The sequence below is a fragment of the Sphaerodactylus townsendi genome, linkage group LG01 (genome assembly GCF_021028975.2).
Source record: "Sphaerodactylus townsendi isolate TG3544 linkage group LG01, MPM_Stown_v2.3, whole genome shotgun sequence".
NCBI classification, from domain to species: domain Eukaryota; kingdom Metazoa; phylum Chordata; class Lepidosauria; order Squamata; family Sphaerodactylidae; genus Sphaerodactylus; species Sphaerodactylus townsendi.
The window spans coordinates 50110505-50129965 of NC_059425.1; the positions used below are offsets into that span (position 1 = coordinate 50110505).

The following is a 19461-nucleotide window of genomic DNA, read 5'->3' on the forward strand; positions in this document are numbered from 1 at the left end:
GCAAGAATGCATATATGTATCACCAGGGCTTTTCTGTTTGCTTGTTTGTTTTGTTTTGGACAATACTCACCAATACTGAGTACTGACACCTTTTCTTCAGGGTTTTTCCAAGTTCTGAGAGGGGGACTGGTGGAAATCGGCACAATTTGAGTACTGGCACTTAAAAAAAAACCCTACCAGATAAAATCCCTGAAGAGGCAACTAGCATACAGTGGTATAAGTGCTCAGCTGGCCAGAGGTGAAATATCAAGGCTGAAATAAGTAGCTTGGAATCTGAAATAAGGGAGAGAAGTGGGCTGTAAATTCCCCAACTGTAAAAAGACCCTTCCAGCAGCAATAGAGGCAGTCTCTGCACTGTGGAAAAAATCGAGAGAGATGCATCTATAAGACATGCATAACTGGGGGACATCTTGATGATTTTTTCACTCCCTAAAGGAACCTTTCAGCTTCAAGATGTGCTCCCCAATTGCCACAGAAAGGATCCTAGAGACCTTGGATGATATATATCCTGCAGTAAATTCTCTCTAAAACAGGGGCATATCTAAAGATGGCACTCAGGGCAAGCACACCCCATCACCACCACACTCAAATGCCACCTGGAGTTCCGGGTGGGGGGCGCAGTTCAAGGCTGGGCTTGGCCAGCTCCAGTTTTAAACTGTGAGCTGCACCTCTCAGGTCTGTAGTTTAAAGTTTGATCCAGCCAGGCCAAGTACTGTGGGCTCTGTCCCAGCCAGGTCCAGCTTTATATTGCTGCCTCTGCCTCTGAAGTTCTGCCTGGACTTTGGAGGTGCAACCAGGAGTATAAAGCTGGACCCAGTCAGGCTGAGTCTGTAGTTCAAGCTTGCCTCTGCCTGACTGGATCCAGCTTTAAACTGTGGCCTTTGAGGTGGAGCCTCTGCCTGGCTGGATCCAGCTTTAAAAACCTGTGTGCCTTTAGGAGGTGGGAGGCTCCAGACAAGTCTCAGGGGCCTTTGAACTGGGACATCTGGTACCCCCCCCCAAACTCCCACATGGAGTTAGGGGCGACCAGTTTCCCAATGGGTGTAGGGCTTCTGGGGTGGGGTGGGGGCTCTGGGCTGCCTGACACCCTCCAAGCAGCTCCTGGGGCATCTGCCCCTGTCCCACCCTAGATACGCCAGTGCTCTAAAACCAACGTTCCTTTCATTCCTCCAGCAGTTTATGGGGCTGGCTCCCCCTCACTTCCACACATAATTCACAAGAAATGCTTTTACCATATATTAAAAATGGAACTGAGTAAACCTAAGCTGGCAGACCATCATACTTTTTGGGAGTTCACATAGCCATTTAAGGGTCTGCACATAAGATAAATACACCTAAGGCTTGCCACACACAAAAAAAATAGTGAGGAGCCAAGTCATCTGCTCTACTAACCCCAAACCTTCCACAAAAACTAATAGCTAATGCATTTGCCTTAGCTTTGTGCTGCCATGACTGATCGGGTATTGGACAGCAAGATACATGAGTACTGTGAGTGCCATTTGGGAAGGGCAGGCAATATTTCCACAACAACTAACACTCCTTTCCCTTCGTCATTTCCTTAACCTTTATTGCCACTGCTGCTAACTAACAGTTTTTATATATTTAAGAAGATATTCAAGTATAAATAAATTTGCATTGTTTGGAGTTAGAAGATAGTCAAGAATCTGTGTCCTTATCAAGTTGAACATTGTTCAAAATGATTTTTGTTCAAAATGATTTTTATTCATTTGTTCAAAATGATTTTATTGTTCAAAATGATTTTTAAAAACCCTTGTAAATATGGAAAACTGAATTTATTGAGAGCTTCTTCTTATTTGGGGCTCTTTGCTTGTGACCTGCTTATGTGTAGGTAAGATATTTGTATGGACTCATGTAATTGCTTTCCTTTAATTACCTATGTTGAGTGAAGGTGGAATGGTATAGGCCAATATCATCAGATCTAGGTAGCTAAGCAGAGTTGGTACTTGGATGGGAGACCACCAAGGAAGCCTCAGCAGAAGTAATAATGCTCTGCAGAGGAAGGCAGCGGCAAACCGCCTCTCAGGAGCTGGCCGCTGTGCTGGCAAAATTGTGGATTGCAGGGGATGGCTGGAATTAGCTCACTCCCCAAGCCCTTCCAACGTGGGAACACCCAGACAAACCCTGACCCAAAGGTACGCCAACACAAAATGCAGCACAGCCCATAAGTATCCACCCACTGAGTGGAAAAAACTGCCCCCCCCCGCAACAGTCATGCTCAGAAGGCCCCAAGCAGTTCAGGATGCCAAAATAAGGGCACAACCAATAACTTCCTTCCCCTGCAGCAGCCAACCCTCCTCCCCAGTACACAATCACTCTCCCACCCTATTGAAACCCCACCAAAGATGCCCCACGATTCACAAGGTTTTCTGGCAGCTGCCTGCTATGTGGACTTAGCATGAATACCAAGATACCATGTTGGCAGGAAAAGCACAAAGAGAGCCATCTCCAAGGGTCAGTGATGGAACGGCTTTACCACCTGGAGGGACAACCTGCTGTCATGGAAGACATAGGGGAGGGACAGGTGTGTATCGAGAGACTGCTGGGGCACTTGACAGAGGTGATTTCCCATCCTGGTAGCTTGACTCCTGCTGCACAAACAGAAAGGGCGTAGCTACTTAAAATGGCTTCTGGGGCTCACCACGAGCACTGTACTACCCCACAGCTGTGCCCTCCCCATTTGGTACAGGGTACCATTGAATGCCAGCGAGTACTGCTTGTCCTGCCCCCAATCTCTACATGGAGATGAGAGCGAGATGATCCTCACTCGCTAGCCAACTATACCCCTGCCCAACTCCATGGGGAGTTCTGGACTGGGGCACAGTTGTGGGGGAGTATGAGGCCCAGGAAGTGGTGCTCCAGTCTCCACATACCTCTAGCCACACTACTGACCACCAGCAGAGATGGCATGGGGTTTGGTGCATGGACGCTTTCAGCAGTGTAGATATACTGCTAGAAGCTGCAACTGCTGCTAAGTAGAGGGCATCCATGAGCTCACAAACTGCCCTCAATATTGCTACTTCCCCTCTAAGACTGGGGACCCCCTGCTCTGTGTGAGCAGAAGACCAGTTTGGGGTATCTGTGGGGGAAAATGCTGGGGCCCAAGCCCATACTAGCACGTGCGTAGGAACTTGTGACAGTCCTGGGCTCTATAAGTAGTGGTGTGTATCACTGGTAATGAGCCAACATCCCTTCCTGTCCCAGCACTCTGATGGGAGCTTGGCTTGGCCCTTATACTGGGTGAACCCTGATTAGTTCTGGCCCTGACCAGCAAAGCCCCACCACCTCCCTGCAGTACCTTCTAGAAATGCACAGTAGCATTTTTCTTTCTGCCTGCTGTCTAAACAAACTCTACAAGGAGCAGAGTAGCGGTGGCATAGTTATATCATGGCCAGCCACTGAAGCTCACGTGTGCCATAGGATTGCTCTGTAAATGTCAGTAGGTGCAGAAAAGTCCCCTTCTTCCTCTGATACATGCTCACAAATTCCCTGTTCATTCATTTGTTGCAACCTACCTCGTTTTGAAGGTTGGAGGGAGGGGGAGGGAGGGGAAGGAGTGCCATGCAAGGGAAGGGGAGGGGAGGGATCCCAACTTCTGGACATGGCACACCCACCCTAGCAGTGGGGGATGGGAGGGATGAGAAGGGGTGCCATGCAAGGGAAGGAGAGGGAGGGAGGGGAGGCAGTCAGGGGTGGCATGCAAGGGAGGGGAGGGAGGGATGGCATGCAAGGGAGGGGAGGGAGGGGGTGGGGTGGCATGCAAGAGAGGGGAGGAAAGAGGAGGGAGCCTGGCATCTGGACCTGGCCCACCCATCTTAGCGGAGGGAGGGGAGGGAGGGATAGCATGCTAGGGAAGGGGAGGGAGTGAGGAGTGGTATGCAAGGGAGGGGAGGAAATGCTCACAAATTCCCTGTTCATTCATTTGTTGCAACCTACCTCATTCTGAAGGTCTATCCAGAAGAACCCCATTAAGACATTTAAAATAAATGGAAAACAAAAATTTCAAATTAAAATAATTAAAATTATGCACACGTGAATGTGTTAATTGAACACACTCTTGGCTTAATGTTTTATCACAGATTCTGAAGCACCCTCAAAACAGTATCAGGGAAGGTAGTTACCCCTGGACATTGCACCACCCATGATGACAGATTTGCTTTATTTGTTTTGCATATACACTATTGGAGACCATTAATAGAGTCATAGAAAATGCACATAAGAATTCTTGTGTAGACATGTCCTCAGAAGGATGTAGGAGGGGAGAATTAGAGTCATCACCACAATTTTTGAGAATTAGAGACATCACCACAATTATTGATGTATTTCTCAGAAGCACTTTTGTTTTGGATTGTTATCAGGTATAAAAATCAACAACAAATGCTCTTTAATATACACTTTGCTATTAATCTTGCACTTGTACTCTACTCAAATCTGCACTCCAGTCTTCACATCACATCCTTCACACATGGTATTCATATAGAAAGGAAGAAACTTTACCATCTAAATCACAGGCAGAATTTCAAACACCCCAAACAAATCTATCAAAATAATAAAAAACGGAGCTGCAAAGCAAATATGCTGCTTATAAGTTTCTATAAGTGGTGTTTATATTTTAAAAAATCTGAATGACAAGTGCCCATGTGAATATCCTTCAAGTACACATTTTTCATGTAAATACAGAATCATAGAGTTGGAAGAGACCACAAGGCCATCAAGTCCAACCCCCTGCCATGCAGAAACACACAATCAAAGCACTCCTGACACATGATCATCCAGCCTCTTTTTAAAAACCTCCAAAGAAGGAGACTCCACCACTCTCTGAGGCAGTGAATTCCACTGTCCAACAGCCCTGACAGTCAGAAAGTTCTTCCTAATATTTAGGAGGAATCTCTTTTTCTGCACCTTGAATCCATTACTCCATGTCCTTGTCTCTGGGGCAGCAGAAAACCAGCTTGCTCCCTCTTTTACATGACATCCCTTCAAATATTTAAACATAGCTATCATGTCCCCCCTTAACCTTCGCTTCTCCAGACTAAACAGTTCCCTAAGTCTCTCTTCGTAGGACATGGATACCAAACCTTTTACCATTACACATTCCAGCTTGTTAATGTGCTTCTTAAATTGTGGTGCCCAGAACTGAACACAATACTCTAGATGAGGTCTGACCAATGCAGAGTGGTACAATTATTTCCCTCAATCTAGACACTATTCTCTTACTGATGTATCCCAGAATTGCACTGGCTTTCTTGGCTGCCATATCACATTGCTGACTCATGTTCAGTTTGTGATCTACTAAGACTTCCAGATTCCTTTCACATGTCCTGTTGTCAAGCCAGGTGTCACCCATCCTATATCTGTGCATTTCATTTTTTCTGCCTAAATGTAGAATCTTACATTTATCTCTGTTGAAATCCATTTTGTTAGTTTTGGCACAACTCTCTAATCTGTGCAGATCTTTTTGAATCCTGCCCCTGTCCTCCAGGGTATTAGCTATCCCATCTAATTTGGTATCATCTGCAAATTTGATTAACATGCCCTCTATTTCATTATCAAAGTCATTGATAAAAATATTGAATAGCACTGGGCCCAGGACAGAACCCTGTGACGCTCCCACTGTGTATTTCTCTCCAGGATGAAAATGAGCCATTGATGAGCACTCTTTGTGTTCTGCCAGTCAACCAATTACAAATCCATCTAAAAGTTGCATTGTCTAGTCCACATCTTTCCAGCTAACTTGCAAGAATATCATGGGGTATCTTGTCAAAGGCCTTACTAAAATCAAGGTTTGCTACGTTCACAGCATTCCTTTCATCTACCAAGTTTGTCACTCTATCAAAAAAAGAAATAAAAAAGAGATAAGTCCTTGTTCTGTGCAAGAGTTACTATTTAGACAGTATGTATTCCCAATAAGGTTATTTTCTTTAAAGCCTATCATTTAAAACTTTAAGGAAAATAAGAATATATATATACAGATAATAGTGCTTGGTAAAACCTGCACTATTAGCAAAACAGGACCCATTTTTTACTTTTCAATAAATATGTAATGTGAAGACCTTCATCAAATGAGATTTTAACATGAAAGTCTTCACCAGTCTCAAACTTGGTAGACCTTGTTTTTAAGTGTGCAACATAATTAACATCTGCTCAAGCCAATAGGAACCTTGGCTTTTCATGAGACAGTTTCAACACATATCAACGAACCAGCAGGAATTTTGCTCTCTCCTTTGACAGAAATTTGTGATGAATACAAATGGAGAATTCAGATGTGACTATTGATCTTTCTTTTCACAAAAACAAACAGGAAGCACTTGAGTATATGGAATTCTGTGTGTTCATGCATCTGAACACTCAGATTTTGGATTAGGCTTAAGGTTGCCATCTTCAATGGCAGGGACAAGACTCAGAGCAAGATTCAAAATTTGATCATGAATATATTCACAATCAAATAATACCAAAAAGAAGAATATCTTCTGTGGGGTTTCTTTGGTGTTTCATAGTGAACACAGGTTGCCTGGTTGTAATTGATGTAATTTAAACATCAGCCATACACTTAGTTGAAAAGCTGGCACTCCAGTGTCAGGAAGAGATAACGGGCTCTCTGTACATTTCCGAAAGGCTAGGAGAGTGCCTTCCTGTTGACTTCCTACTCACCAGTCATCACATTATGAAACTGTCACACTGAGTCAGACCATGGAGGTCCACCCAGTTTTCTCTTTAGCTTATCTGATGCCTGAGAGTCTGATAGAGCTAGAAATTCAGTCAGTCCTGATGATAATTTTTAAATGGGGGTAGGAAGTAGGGGCCACAGGGACCTAGGATCCTCTGGAATTACAGCTCATCTCCAGACTACATAATCAGTTACCCTTGAGAAAGTGGATGCTTTAAAAGGCATTGTACCCCACTGAGGTCCCTGTCTTCTCAGCAAGTTCCATCCCCAGATCTCCACAGGTTTCCCAACCTGGTTCTGGCAATCCTATCCTCCATCTTCCCAGTGGCTGGGGGGACCTGATAACCCTAGCTCTACCACAATGACCTTCTTTGATAAGCTTACCAAGCAAAGATATTCAGAAGCAAACAAGACATGAACATCACGATTTCAAAATCAGCAACAGATAATTTAAAAACCAATGCTTCCATTGATATTTCCATAAGCTCACCCACTGTAGTCATGTTGGATAGGCCACGTGTTCCCAGTAAGGCACATAATTTAAAGGAACCATTTCTGCAAAAATTGCTCAGTCTGTTTTTGGCAGTGAATACAGAATTCTGCATTGTTTTCCCCAACTAAAAAAAAACAAAGACGACCATAGGTGTTCCAAGTTCCCCAGCTGCAGCACCATAAGAACACAGGTGTGAAGAAAAAGAGGAAAAGAGGAATGAAAACAAGTGATTCAGCCAAAATAACTACAGAAACTAAGAACAAAGAATGCTCCCTAACTAAAGAAACAAAGATACAAAAATGAATCTATTGGTGGAAAACTGTGGAGAAAGTTCTCAATACCACTCCTGTTCTTATGGATATAAAATGTGAGTGAAAAGCCACTTTTACTTCCCCTTGGGGAATGTGCAAGGAAATTGGGGGTGGGGGGAGCAGAAGACCCTGACAAGACACCAGAAAGTTCTGTCTTTATTATTTATTTATTTGTTCGATTTGATAAACCGCCCTACCCCCAGAGGGCTTGACATAGGCAATAATTCCTGATCACAGCACAATGTTCTACAGATTTAGGCAGATAACCTAATTTGGGTGCTGTGTGGTTTCCGGGCTGTATGGCCGTGTTCCAGCAGCATTCTCTTCTGACGTTTCGCCTGCATCTGTGGCTGGCATCTTCAGAGGATCTGATGTTGGGAAAGCAAGTGGAGTATATATACCTGTTGGAGTGTCCAGGGTGGGTGAAGAAACATTGTCTGTGAGTAACAAAGAAGACAACCAGGTCAATAGTTGAGGGCATCTGAATAGAAGTATGAGTAACAATGAAGTCTATAGCATGGGAGTAACAATGGAGATAGCAAGGTCACTGGTGGGAGCATCTGAATAGAAGTATCCTGGCCTTTGTTTCCTTTGTTTATAGTCATCCTATGTTTGTGTGGAGCTGGTTAGACACTGTCTTGAGTCTAGTATTTTTCAACACTGGCAGCCAAGTTCTGTTCATTTTCATAGTTTCTTCCTTTCTGTTAAAATTGTCCATGTGCTTATGGATTTCAATGGCTTCTCTGTGTAGTCTGACGTAGTGGCTTTCAGAGTGGTCCAGAATTTCTGTTTTTTCAAATAATATTCTATGTCCAGGTTGGTTTATCATGTGTTCTGCTGTTGCTGATTTTTCTGGCTGAAATAGTCTGCAGTGCCTTTCGTGTTCTTTGATACGTGTCTGCGCGCTGCGTTTGGTGGTTCCTATGTAGACTTGTCCACAGCTGCGTGGTATGCGGTAGACTCCTGCCGTAGCTAGAGGATCCCTCTTATCCTTTGCTGAACGTAGCATCTGTTGAATTTTCTTAGAGGGTCTGTAGATTGTTTGTAGGTTATGCTTCTTCATCAGTTTTCCTATGCGGTCAGTGGTTCCCTTGATGTATGGTAAGAACACTTTCCTCTGAAAGTGTTCTTACAGATCCTCATCAGATCCTCTGAAGATGCCAGCCACAGATGCAGGCGAAACGTCAGGAGAGAATGCTGCTAGAACACGGCCATGCAGCCCGGAAACCACACAGCACCCAAGTGATTCCGGCCGTGAAAGCCTTCGACAATACAGATAACCTAATTGTTTAGGACAGCATAGAAATCATGAATGAGAAAGCAGAAATATCTTCTTGTGGAAAATTGAGTATGGTCTAAATCACAAGTGGGAATATAGAACCCTTGGCTGCCACTGGCACCTGTAATTATGCTGATGTACTGAAAAAATACTCCATAAAATATTTTTTCCTGAATAAATATAATAATAATAGGGTGCAAATTTAACAAATGGCTGGCAAAATTGAAGTTAAGTGGATGTTAGAAGAGGTAAGTATCATAAAATTAGCCTTGTGGTGAACTGATCCAGAGTCCACTTTTGTGACGTAAAAAGTACAATCAGAATTAATTAATCATCAAAATATTAATTTAAATACAGTTAACCTAGTTTCCATTCACATTCTGATGACACCTTTAATAGACAGGTGGACGATAGTCAGAAACCAAAGAACCAACTTATATAGTGGAAGTGTGTGGAGGTTCACCACTATCCCTCCTTTCCTTTCCTTGTATTTTTTCACACAACTGGCTTTATTGCTAACAATTGGTAGGTTTTATAAGGTGGGAGTCTAGTCTTAAAGCACCATTTTTGTAGGCAATGAGTGGAAGCATTTCATTACGAATATATGACTGTACTGTATGATTTAATCTTTGAAATTTATTATATTACAGATTGTATTAATTTTTGGAAGCTATCCTGAGCCCAGCTTTTGCCTGGAGAGAGCTGAAAAGAAATAGAAATAAAATAACATGGGGGGGGGGGGGATCAACAGAATAGGATTCTGAAAGCATCCCTCAATTGGATCCTCAGTTTATCATAGTGGTTCTTATTTTTTAAAACTCAATTGGATCCTCAGTTTATCATAGTGGTTCTTATTTTTTAAAACTCACTTTGTCCCTAAGTACATAATATTAATGTCAAATGCCCCAATTTATACACTTAAATAATTATATGCATCCTTTGCACGCAGATGGTGAGACCCTTCTCCGGCAAAACATCACACAACCACGACAGGCTTGGAAAATGGATTGGGCCGCACCCCAATTTATTAATTATTAACAGTAACTATTTACATAGAAGCTGGGCAACAAACGGGTCGCAACATCAAGCATCCCCAATCCGTATTGGGGCCAACCTGCAGGAAGCTGGGAGCCCCAGGGGCGAACCCCTGGCTTCAACCCTTCCTGCTGCTGGGGAAGAGGGGAACTGGCCCGCCGTCCTCCCCTGTTTGCTGGGGTGTCGGGCACCAGCTAAGCCTACCGGCCGCCTACCAGCCTGACCCAACCCCTCCTGCTGGGGTGTTGGGCACGGCCAAGCCTACCGGCTTGCCAACTGGCCCGACCCAACCCCACCTGCTGGGGTGTTGGGCACGGCCAAGCCTACCAGCTTGCCAAACGGCCCACCACACCCCCCAGCCCTTTGCAGGGCACAAACATGGAGAAGACTGGCCACCTGGCTCGGCTTCTCCCCCAGATGTTGCGACTCCCGTTGTCAACCCGCCGGCTGTCAAACCAGGGCTGCGACGAAGATTGCACATAATAACACATAACAGCATAATACAATTGCATAATAACATAGGGAGGGTGGGTGGGTCATGCCGGTCCTGAGTCTCGGCAGCCAAGAAGGCCGAGCTCAAGGTGTGGCGCTTTATATACCCTTGCTCCTCCCGCCTTTACGGCCGGGAGCCAAACATTGCAGATCTTGCAAGCCCTTGCAAGCATTGCCCTTGCATGCAACCACCCTTTGCCTATTCTGCTCACCACAGCCGCAATGGCTGCCCCCACTGAGTCGGTTGCTGCTATTTCTTATTGACCACAGTGGCTTAAGATGGCTTACAAAAAAGCCTGAACCCAAAGTACCAGATCATACTCTTTTTTCAAAACCATTACGCAACTTTTCCCTTAAATAATGCCACTCTTGGGAAATTATCTGTAGAACATCCACCCACAAAAAATAACCAGGCCTCACGAGAAATGGACTGCATAGGAGTCTTCTTTGGGTAGGCTTTCCATAACAATGCAGCCACCATCCTAAGAGGGCATGTCTCTATTAGGACCAAAGAGACAGCTCTGTGGGAAGGTCTGAGATTATGAGCATGTTCATTATAAGAGGAAAATTAGGACATAAAACAGCAACTTTATATAGACCAATTTATCATATACACATACAATGGGTTGGATCCAGTGATCTAACAACTGAAGGTGTTTATGGTCATGGATCTTGCATGCACGCACCTCCACTGCCCTTTCTACTACCAGGAAAGTTTATTTCTTGGGTTGTGGGACCTGCACAGACTGCAGTGGGGAGGTGGAAGAGGATGAAATCACCCTTTCTCCCACTGCTCAATCTGTCAGTGCAACTTCACTGATGGGAGAATGAGTGATTATGGGATGACATCATCATGCTACGTAGTGAATCAGGTCTGGAACAAAGGAGGAGAAGGGAAACATGTCACTGTCACGCATACTTCTCTCTTGCCAGTTTCACTGCCTATTAGCATAGCGTGGCAAGACACAAAATGTCTTGACAATGGCTGCTTTAACAGTGAGGACAGTTCCATTTTTCTGCAGCATGGTGGTTCAGCTGCATTGCAGTGTGGCAAAACAGATAATACAGGACTAATTGCATAGACAACTGAGATGCATTCTTCCCATAAATACATAAGCACCATTTCCCAGCTTAAAAAAAATAACTGGGAGGGGGCTGTGAAAATATCCACAAACATCCTACACCCAGTTTCAGCTCAGCTTTAACTGTCTGGCAATTCTTTCTCTTATGGTACCTGAGCAGCTAAACACACACACACACACACACACACACACACACACACACACACACACACACACACACACACACAGAGCGACTAAGAATATTATACATTATCAAAAACAGACAGAAAAACAAAATGGCACAAAATACACAGGAAAACCTAAGAAAAGTCTGATACTGAAGGACTGGTTTGAAAGCATGACACACCTTCCAAGACAGCACTTTGATGACTTTCAGAATTGAAGTCAATGCAAAGAATGGCTTTATTTTTTCCTGACCTTCACAATCAGTGCTGATCGATTGGCGTCTCCCTTTTGTTCCCCAAAAATCAAAGTGAAATAAAACGCCTTGGGTGGAAATCAAAAGTCTTTGACATATAGCAGAAAGCTTGCTGTGCAATATTAGTACCCAAAGGCAACTCCAAATTCTTTGTTAAGAGCAACATGCTTTCACCTTGAACTTTCAAAAACTGAATCTGACGACTTAAATCATAGCAATCTTTACTATGCAGATATAATAAAACTAATGGATTGGAAAGGGTCTTTTATGAGTTGTCTTTGTACCTGAACATTTCACAGTGCTTGAGGCAGTAGTAAGCTAGTACTTCTTCTGAAGGCCAGATACCTACAATAAAAAAACAGCAATGGTCAGTTTTAAAGAACAATTTTTTAAAAAAAACAACACTTTTTAGATCTAATAAAATGAACTTTTTATAAAGTAACAGAAGTACACAACACTGATTCTTTTTCAGCTCTTTCTCTCTTGGATACACAGAGAGATAATGTGTACCATTGATAACCTGCACCTAATCTGTATATCAAATTTGCTTGAGCCATTCTGATACAGTGGCTAGGTTTCACAACACACTTTCCCATTCAGCTATGAAAGCTCACTGGGTAACCTTCTGTAAGTCACTGTCTTGATTTTACCAATTTCACACAGTTGCTATGAACTAAAAATGACACTCGGCTCTATGGAGAAAGAGTGCAGCTGAAATAAAACAAAGATAATTTTTATGGCAGATCATGAAATACTGAGAGGAATGTTATCATTGTATCATGAATGAGCACAAGCATACACTTAAATCTGTACATCCAGAGGATGGTGCTAACTTTAAGCGTTTGTCAGCTAAAGGGCAATCTTCATTAGCCATGGTATAGTTAGGATTTAAATTATATCCTCTATGGCCTGCAGCCAATAGAAAGGGATAATCCATACACACTACCACAGGATGTTAGATCAGAGTCAAACTACAAAGCTTTGTAGAAATTCCAAAGCAGTAAGCAAGTTGCGTTAATTTACCATTAATTTACCAAGCTTGCTGCTTCCATGAACATTTTGCTTTAAGGGAAAGATCCTTCCTGCTGCTCCTGTTACAAAGATGATGAGTACAATATTTTTACTAAGTTCTTCTCTTGTGAGAAATAAATTTGTCATTCCTATCTACTTTCCATGTGTAGTGCCAAATGTATCTCAAACAGAACTTCTGTATTTGCTGACTTTGCAAAGACTTCAGTAATTCTTAATTATGTCCAAATTTAGTTCTGTGAGGAGGAAAATATTGTCTTGATGCAGTAATATCTCATTTCTTTCTACTATGAAAATTTTCTACCAAATAATTCCTTCCCCTTTTGGTTGTATTTGGGGAGATTCATCCCTATCGATAAATTTAGAAATGAAAATCTGTCTAATGGGGAGAAAAACAACTATAGATGCCTCTCAAATATTACTGGAATATCTCCTTCCCTTGCTCTCCATCAATGAAAAAGCAAGTTTGCTGGTTGTTGGCTTTGATCCTGTATCTCCAAAGTTACTCAAGATCTGTAGGTTAAGTGAGCAGTATCATTAAAGCATCATTAAAGTACCCCTAAGGATCCACAAGTATTGAAGGATAAATAACATGTGGTGCAACAGCAACAGTTCTATGTCCACATTTAATCATAGCCTGATAAATGTTCACAGAAGGTTCAAAGAATGAAATCTTAAATTGGACTCATACATTAAAATGACTTTTCATAAGTTCACCCAAGGACATAGGTAAGGGGGGGTTCTCGGGTTCAACCCCCCCATTCATGTCTGAAGCTCCGCCCACCTGTTTGTGGATTTTAAAAACATTTTTAGTGTTTTTTGGTTTTTGGCCTGCAGGGGGCGCATTGTTTAGGCTAGCAGCACCAAACTTTCAGGGATTGTTTGGGGGAATCTCCCGATGATACTACCCAGGTTTGGTGAGGTTTGGTTCAGGGGGTCCAAAGTTATGGACTCCCAAAGGGGGTGCCCCCATCCTCCATTGTTTCCAATGGGAGCTAATAGAAGATGGGGGCTACACCTTTGAGGGTCCATAACTTTGGACACCTTGAACCAAACTTCACCAAACCTGGCAGGTGTCATCAGGAGAGTCTCTTACTGATAACACCCAGGTTTTGTGAAGTTTGGTCCAGGGGGTCAGAAACTATGGACTCCCAAAGGGGGTTCCCCCATCCCCCATTGTTTCCAATGGAAGGTAATAGGAGATGGGGCTACACCTTTTAGAGTCCATAACTTTGGACCCCCTGAACCAAACTTCACCAAACTTGGGTGGTATCATTAGGAGAGTCTCCTAAAGATACCCTAAAGGTTTGGTGCTGCTAGTTTAACAATTGCACCCCTGACAGCAGGCACCCCCCAAATTTCCCCAGATTCTCCTTTTAAATCCACCCCCTTTGGCATGGATTTAAAGAGAGGTCCTCCGTTTTGAAGAAGAAGAGGAGTTTGGATTTATATCCTCCCTTTCTCTCCTGTAGGAGACTCAAAGGAGCTTACAATATCCTTGACCTTCCCCCCTCACAACAAACACCCTGTGAGGTGGGTGGAGCTGAGAGAGCTCCGAAAAGCTGTGACTAGCGCAAGGTCACCCAGCTGGCCTGTGTGGGAGTGCACAGGCCAATCTGAATTCCCCAGATAAGCCTCCACAGCTCAAGCAGCAGAGCAAGGAATCATACCCGGTTCCTCCAGATTAGAATGCACCTGCTCTTAACCACTAGGTCACATTGAAAGTGATGCTGTTTCACGGTGGGGGATAATCCACTCCAAAACAGCATCACTTTCAATGTTGTTTAACTGGGGACCCCAGATTCTCCCTTTAAGGTGGATTTAAAAGGAGAAGGATCCATTGAATGCTTACTGTGAAGGGTCTTTCTACTGTAGGTAAGGGGGACATCTCAGATGGGTGTCTTCTCCACCAATAGCAAGGAGGCAGGAAATCGTCATCAATTTTGTCATGTCACTTCCTGTCTTTCAAGGCCATATTTGTTCAGTATCCTTATGACCTAGCAGTCCGTTTCGAAGTGACCTGACTATGACAATACTAAACAATTTAATACGTTAACTGAATAAACGAGCTAACAAACAGAGGCTCCCGCGTGTGTTATTCAACATTCAAACTATATACAAGGCATCGGGGTTTAATAAGGACCAGGGGGGGTCGAGATGTCCCCCTTACCTACAGTAGAAAGACCCTTCACAGTAAGTATTCAATGGATCCTTCTACTGTAGGTGGGGGACATCTCAGATGGGACCTCCCCAAGCAGTGTCCCCAAATAGGGTGGGTCCATCAATCCCCGATGATATGTTCCAACACTCTGCGGCCGAAGGCCATTTCAGTTGCTGCCAGAGAGTCCATCTTATAGTGTCTGATGAAAGAGGAACTAGATGACCAAGTGGCAGCCTTGCAAATTTGTTCCACTGAGACCCTATTGCGGAAGGCCGCATTGGTAGCTGCGCTGCGTATTGAGTGCGCCGTCACGCCCCGAGGGACTGTCAGCGAGGCCGATTTATATGCTTCGATGATTGTAGCTTTCAGCGTCGTGCTAATCGCCGCTGTTGACATTGGGGCGCCCACATTTGGGGGGGTAACATTAATGAATAGACTTTCCGTTTTGCGGATGTCTTCTGTCCTGATTATGAAGGCTTTCAATGCTCTTCGGACGTCCAGGTTATGCCATGCCCATTCTTTGGGATGAGAGGGGTTAGGCATGAAATTGGGTACTATGATTTCTTGTTGGATATGGAATTTGGAGTATACTTTAGGAATGAATGAGGGATCTAATCGTAAGACAACTCTGTCTTTAAGGAACGTACATAGCTTGGCGTTGACCGATAGTGCTTTCAATTCCGAGACCCTGCGTGCTGACGTAATAGCAAGTAGGAACAGAGTTTTCATGCGGACCCATCGCAATGGGATGGTTTGGATCGGTTCGAATGGGGGTTTGGTTAATGAAGTTAGGACGACATGTAACCGCCATGAGGGGAACCGGTGTATCACTGGTGGCTGAGAGAGTTTAACCCCTCTTAAGAAATTTGCCACGTCGGGATGTGCTGCGATAGGTTTTTCACCTATCAGCCGGCAGACTGTTGAGATAGCCGAGATTTGCCTTCTTAAGGTGGCACATCGGAGTCCCTTCTCGAAACCTTTTTGGAGAAAATCCAAGATGTCACTTACAGAGGGAGCTTCCGGGTCCACTTCTTGTGCTTGGCACCATTTAACAAATGTCCTCCAGGATGCATTGTAGATGTTAATAGTGGAACGTTTTCGTGCTGCTAGTATGGTCCTGGTGACCTTCGCTGAGTAGCCTCTTTGTCTCAGTTTTCTCCGTTCACACTCCATGCGGTCAACCTGAGCCACCCTGGGTCTGGGTGGGCTAAGGGACCCTGTGTTAATAGTTCCGGCAGTATCGGAAGAACCATGGGTCGACGGGTGGACATTTCTAGTATCGTGGAGTACCACGGTCTTCGTGGCCATTGTGGTGCGACGAGGATGACCTGAGCTTTCTCCAACCTGATTTTGCATAGGAGGCGCGGAATCAACGGAATTGGCGGGAAGGCGTAAAGTAACAGACGGGGCCACGGTGCTGTGATGGCATCCACTTGTGTCGCTTTGTGGTGGTAATACCTGGACATGAATTCCAGGAGCTGTGTATTGTCCGCCGTGGCGAACAGGTCCATTTTGGGTTGACCGAATTGTAGACAGATGTCCTGGAAGACCCTTGGGTTGAGTCTCCATTCGCCTTGTTGTACTTGTTGCCTGCTCAGCCAGTCTGCCTTGTCGTTGTTTATCCCCCGTATGTATTGGGCCTCGATCGACAGTAAGTGTGTTTCCGACCAGTTGAGGACTTTTAAGACTTCCTTGTGCAGTTTTGGGGATCTTGAGCCCCCCTGGTTGTTTATATACATCTTGGTAGAGATGTTGTCTGTCTTGATTATCAGATGTTGTTGTTGTACTTCTGACTGGAAGTGTTGTAAGGCTAGGAACACTGCCCGCGTCTCCAGCACATTGATGGGAAGTCGGGCTTCCTGAGTTGTCCAGGTGCCTTGGACAAAGTTTTGGTTTAGCGCCGCTCCCCACCCTGTGAGGCTTGAGTCTGTGAAGAGTTGAGGCCTGTGTCTGTGGAGGTAGCACTTTGTCTTTTGTAGGTTGTTTTTGTTCGTCCACCAATTGAGGCTTTCCCTGACCTGCGGAGTTAGGTAAAGTTTTCTGTCCTTTCTTAGAATGATATCTAGTTGGAACGGTCTTAAGAAAATCTGTAGTGGTCTGGCATGTAAACGTGCCCATTGATTGAGGTCTATGACTGAGATGAACAGTCCTAGGAGGCTCGCCAGCTGCAGAAGAGTTGGTCGAGGTGTTGTTAGGATTTTGTTTGAGAGCTTTTGTATTTTGATGATTTTTACCGGTGGGATGGATAGGGCATTTTTTGCGGTATTTATAATTGCTCCTAGATGCTCTAGTCTCTGGGTTGGGGAGAGGGAGCTTTTTTCCACATTTATTAGGAACCCGTAGTTTTGAAGTACTTGTTGTACTCTGGCAATGTCCTGGAGCCCTTTGGCTCTGTTCTGAGACCTGATTAGCAGGTCGTCTAAGTAGGGATGTATATGTATCCCCTCTTCCCTGAGTTGAATGATGGGTCCCAGGAGTACCTTTGAGAAGGTTCTGGGGGCCGTGGCTAGTCCGAACGGCAAGGCCCTGAATTGGTAATGGGAATTGCCTACCGTGAACCTCAGGAATTTTTTGTGTGCCGGATTGATGGGTATGTGTAAGTAGGCTTCCCTCAGGTCCAGTGACGTGAGGAACTCCCTGTGTCTCAGGGCTATCGTGATGGACCTGAGGGATTCCATTTTGAATTTTGGTAAGCGAATAAATTTGTTGACAAATCGGAGGTTTAACACTGCTCTGGACTCCCCGTTTCGTTTTGGTACAGTAAAAAAGTGAGAATAGGTCCCTAAGGATTTCTCCTGGGGAGGAACCGGCTCTACCGCCTGGATTTCCAGCAGGTGTGAGACAGCTTCTAATGCGTTTTTGGCTTTTTTCGGATTTTTGGAGAGTGGTGAGGGAACAAACAACGGGACGGGAATTCTGAGGAATTCTATTACGTAACCCGTCTCTATTACCTCTTTCATCCACTGGTCTATGTGGGCTCCTTGCCATGCTGTTAGAAAATTGGCAAGGCGTCCCCCCACCGGGAGCTGTCTGTAGTCATTGTTTATTTTTGTCCGGCTTAAAACCCTTTCCTTGCTTTTGAAAGCTGCGGAATGAGTTTTTGCCACGAAAGGAAGACTGGGTCTGCCATGAATTGCGGTTGTGGTCCCTGTTAAATCTGGGAAGCGTCTTATGTGATCTGAATGTACTGCGTGCGCCTACCTGGCTGGTTGGTGTACGATCTTGTCTGACTGACTTAGGCATTGCTTTTTTCTGGTCTTTGGTTTGGATCAATACTTGTTCTAAATCTTTACCGAAGACTTGGTCCCCGTAGTAAGAATAAGCAGCCACTGCGTTTTTGGATTGCATGTCTGCCTGCCATGGACGGAGCCAGGTGTTGCGTCTAGCTACCATATTGGACGCTATGGTTCTGGCTGTCATGGCAATTGCGTCAAGTGTGGCGTCCGCAATAAAAGCGTTGGCGATGAACACCCGCTCCATACCTTCTCTAATAGCGGTGTTCTCAGCTGGGACCATGTCTAGAATTCTTTTGGTCCACTCCATAGTGGCTCTAGCCACTGTGGATGCTGGGGTAAGGGCTTTGATCGCTGCGGCCAGCCAGTCGTGGGACCTGCGAAGAGCCGCCTCAGATCTCCTGTCTAGCGGGTCTTTAATATTGCTTTCCCCTTCTTTGGCTACCAAGGCTCCTGAGTGCAGAACTGCTATGGGAGCTTCCACTGCTGGGACTTTCAGCATAGTGTGGAATTGTTGTGGTAAAAGATAAACTTTTTTGTAAGCTGGGGGAAGTCCCTTCCTGCCCGTGGGGTTGAGCCATTCGCGTTGTATGCGTTTGACAAAGTATTCTGGAACTGGAAAAATTTTTTGAGTTTCAGCGTCTTGAGGGAAATAAACAGACTTGCCCTTGGGATATCCTTTGATGGGCTTGGATGGGTTGGCCGTTCTGTCTGGTGCTGGGGGTTCTTCCGCGTCTGCCTGGTCCTGGAGGTCCAGGGCTGAGATAGTTTTAGAGATCAGGAGTTGAATGTCCTCCTGTTTGAAGAACTGGGGTGATATTTCTGGCTTTTCTGTAGTAGGTTCCTCATTGTCTGAGAATCTGGCCCCCTCTACATCCTCATCCCCTTCCCCCTCTATATCCTCTTCCTCATCTTCCTGTAAGGCCAGGGGGTCTCTATAGCGAGCCGCCGCCGCGGTTCCCGCAGAGCAGGTTATGGCTCTGGAGGTGTGGGGGGGGGGTTGTTTAAGGCGGCTCGTTGCTCCCTGTCGTCAAGCGCTTTGTCAATTTGCTCTCTGAGCATTTGCGCGAAGGAAGAGGGTGGGGGCCGTTGCCAGAATGCAAAATCGTCGTTGGCGACCAGCTGTGATTGCGCCCGCGGATCCAGCTGCTCCGGATCGCTCTCCTCCCCACTGTCTGCCCGGGGCCCCGGTACCTGACGTTGACGAGCCGCCGCGCCCTCAGCCGCCTCCGCGGGGGTGGGG

General features: G+C 45.0%; 1 protein-coding gene across 3 annotated transcripts in view; it reads right to left on the reverse strand.

Moving 5' to 3' along the window:
- Positions 1-19461, reverse strand: part of CAMKMT (calmodulin-lysine N-methyltransferase) — a 323624-nt gene that overhangs the window by 52417 nt on the left and 251746 nt on the right. For all 3 annotated transcript variants that reach the window (XR_007243344.1, XM_048482876.1, XM_048482886.1), the window contains one exon: positions 12080-12140. Coding sequence is in view for 2 of the 3 variants with exons in the window: in XM_048482876.1 (XP_048338833.1) it covers positions 12080-12140 (61 nt within the window). In the remaining variant the exon portion in view is untranslated. The remainder of the gene's footprint in view (positions 1-12079; positions 12141-19461) is intronic.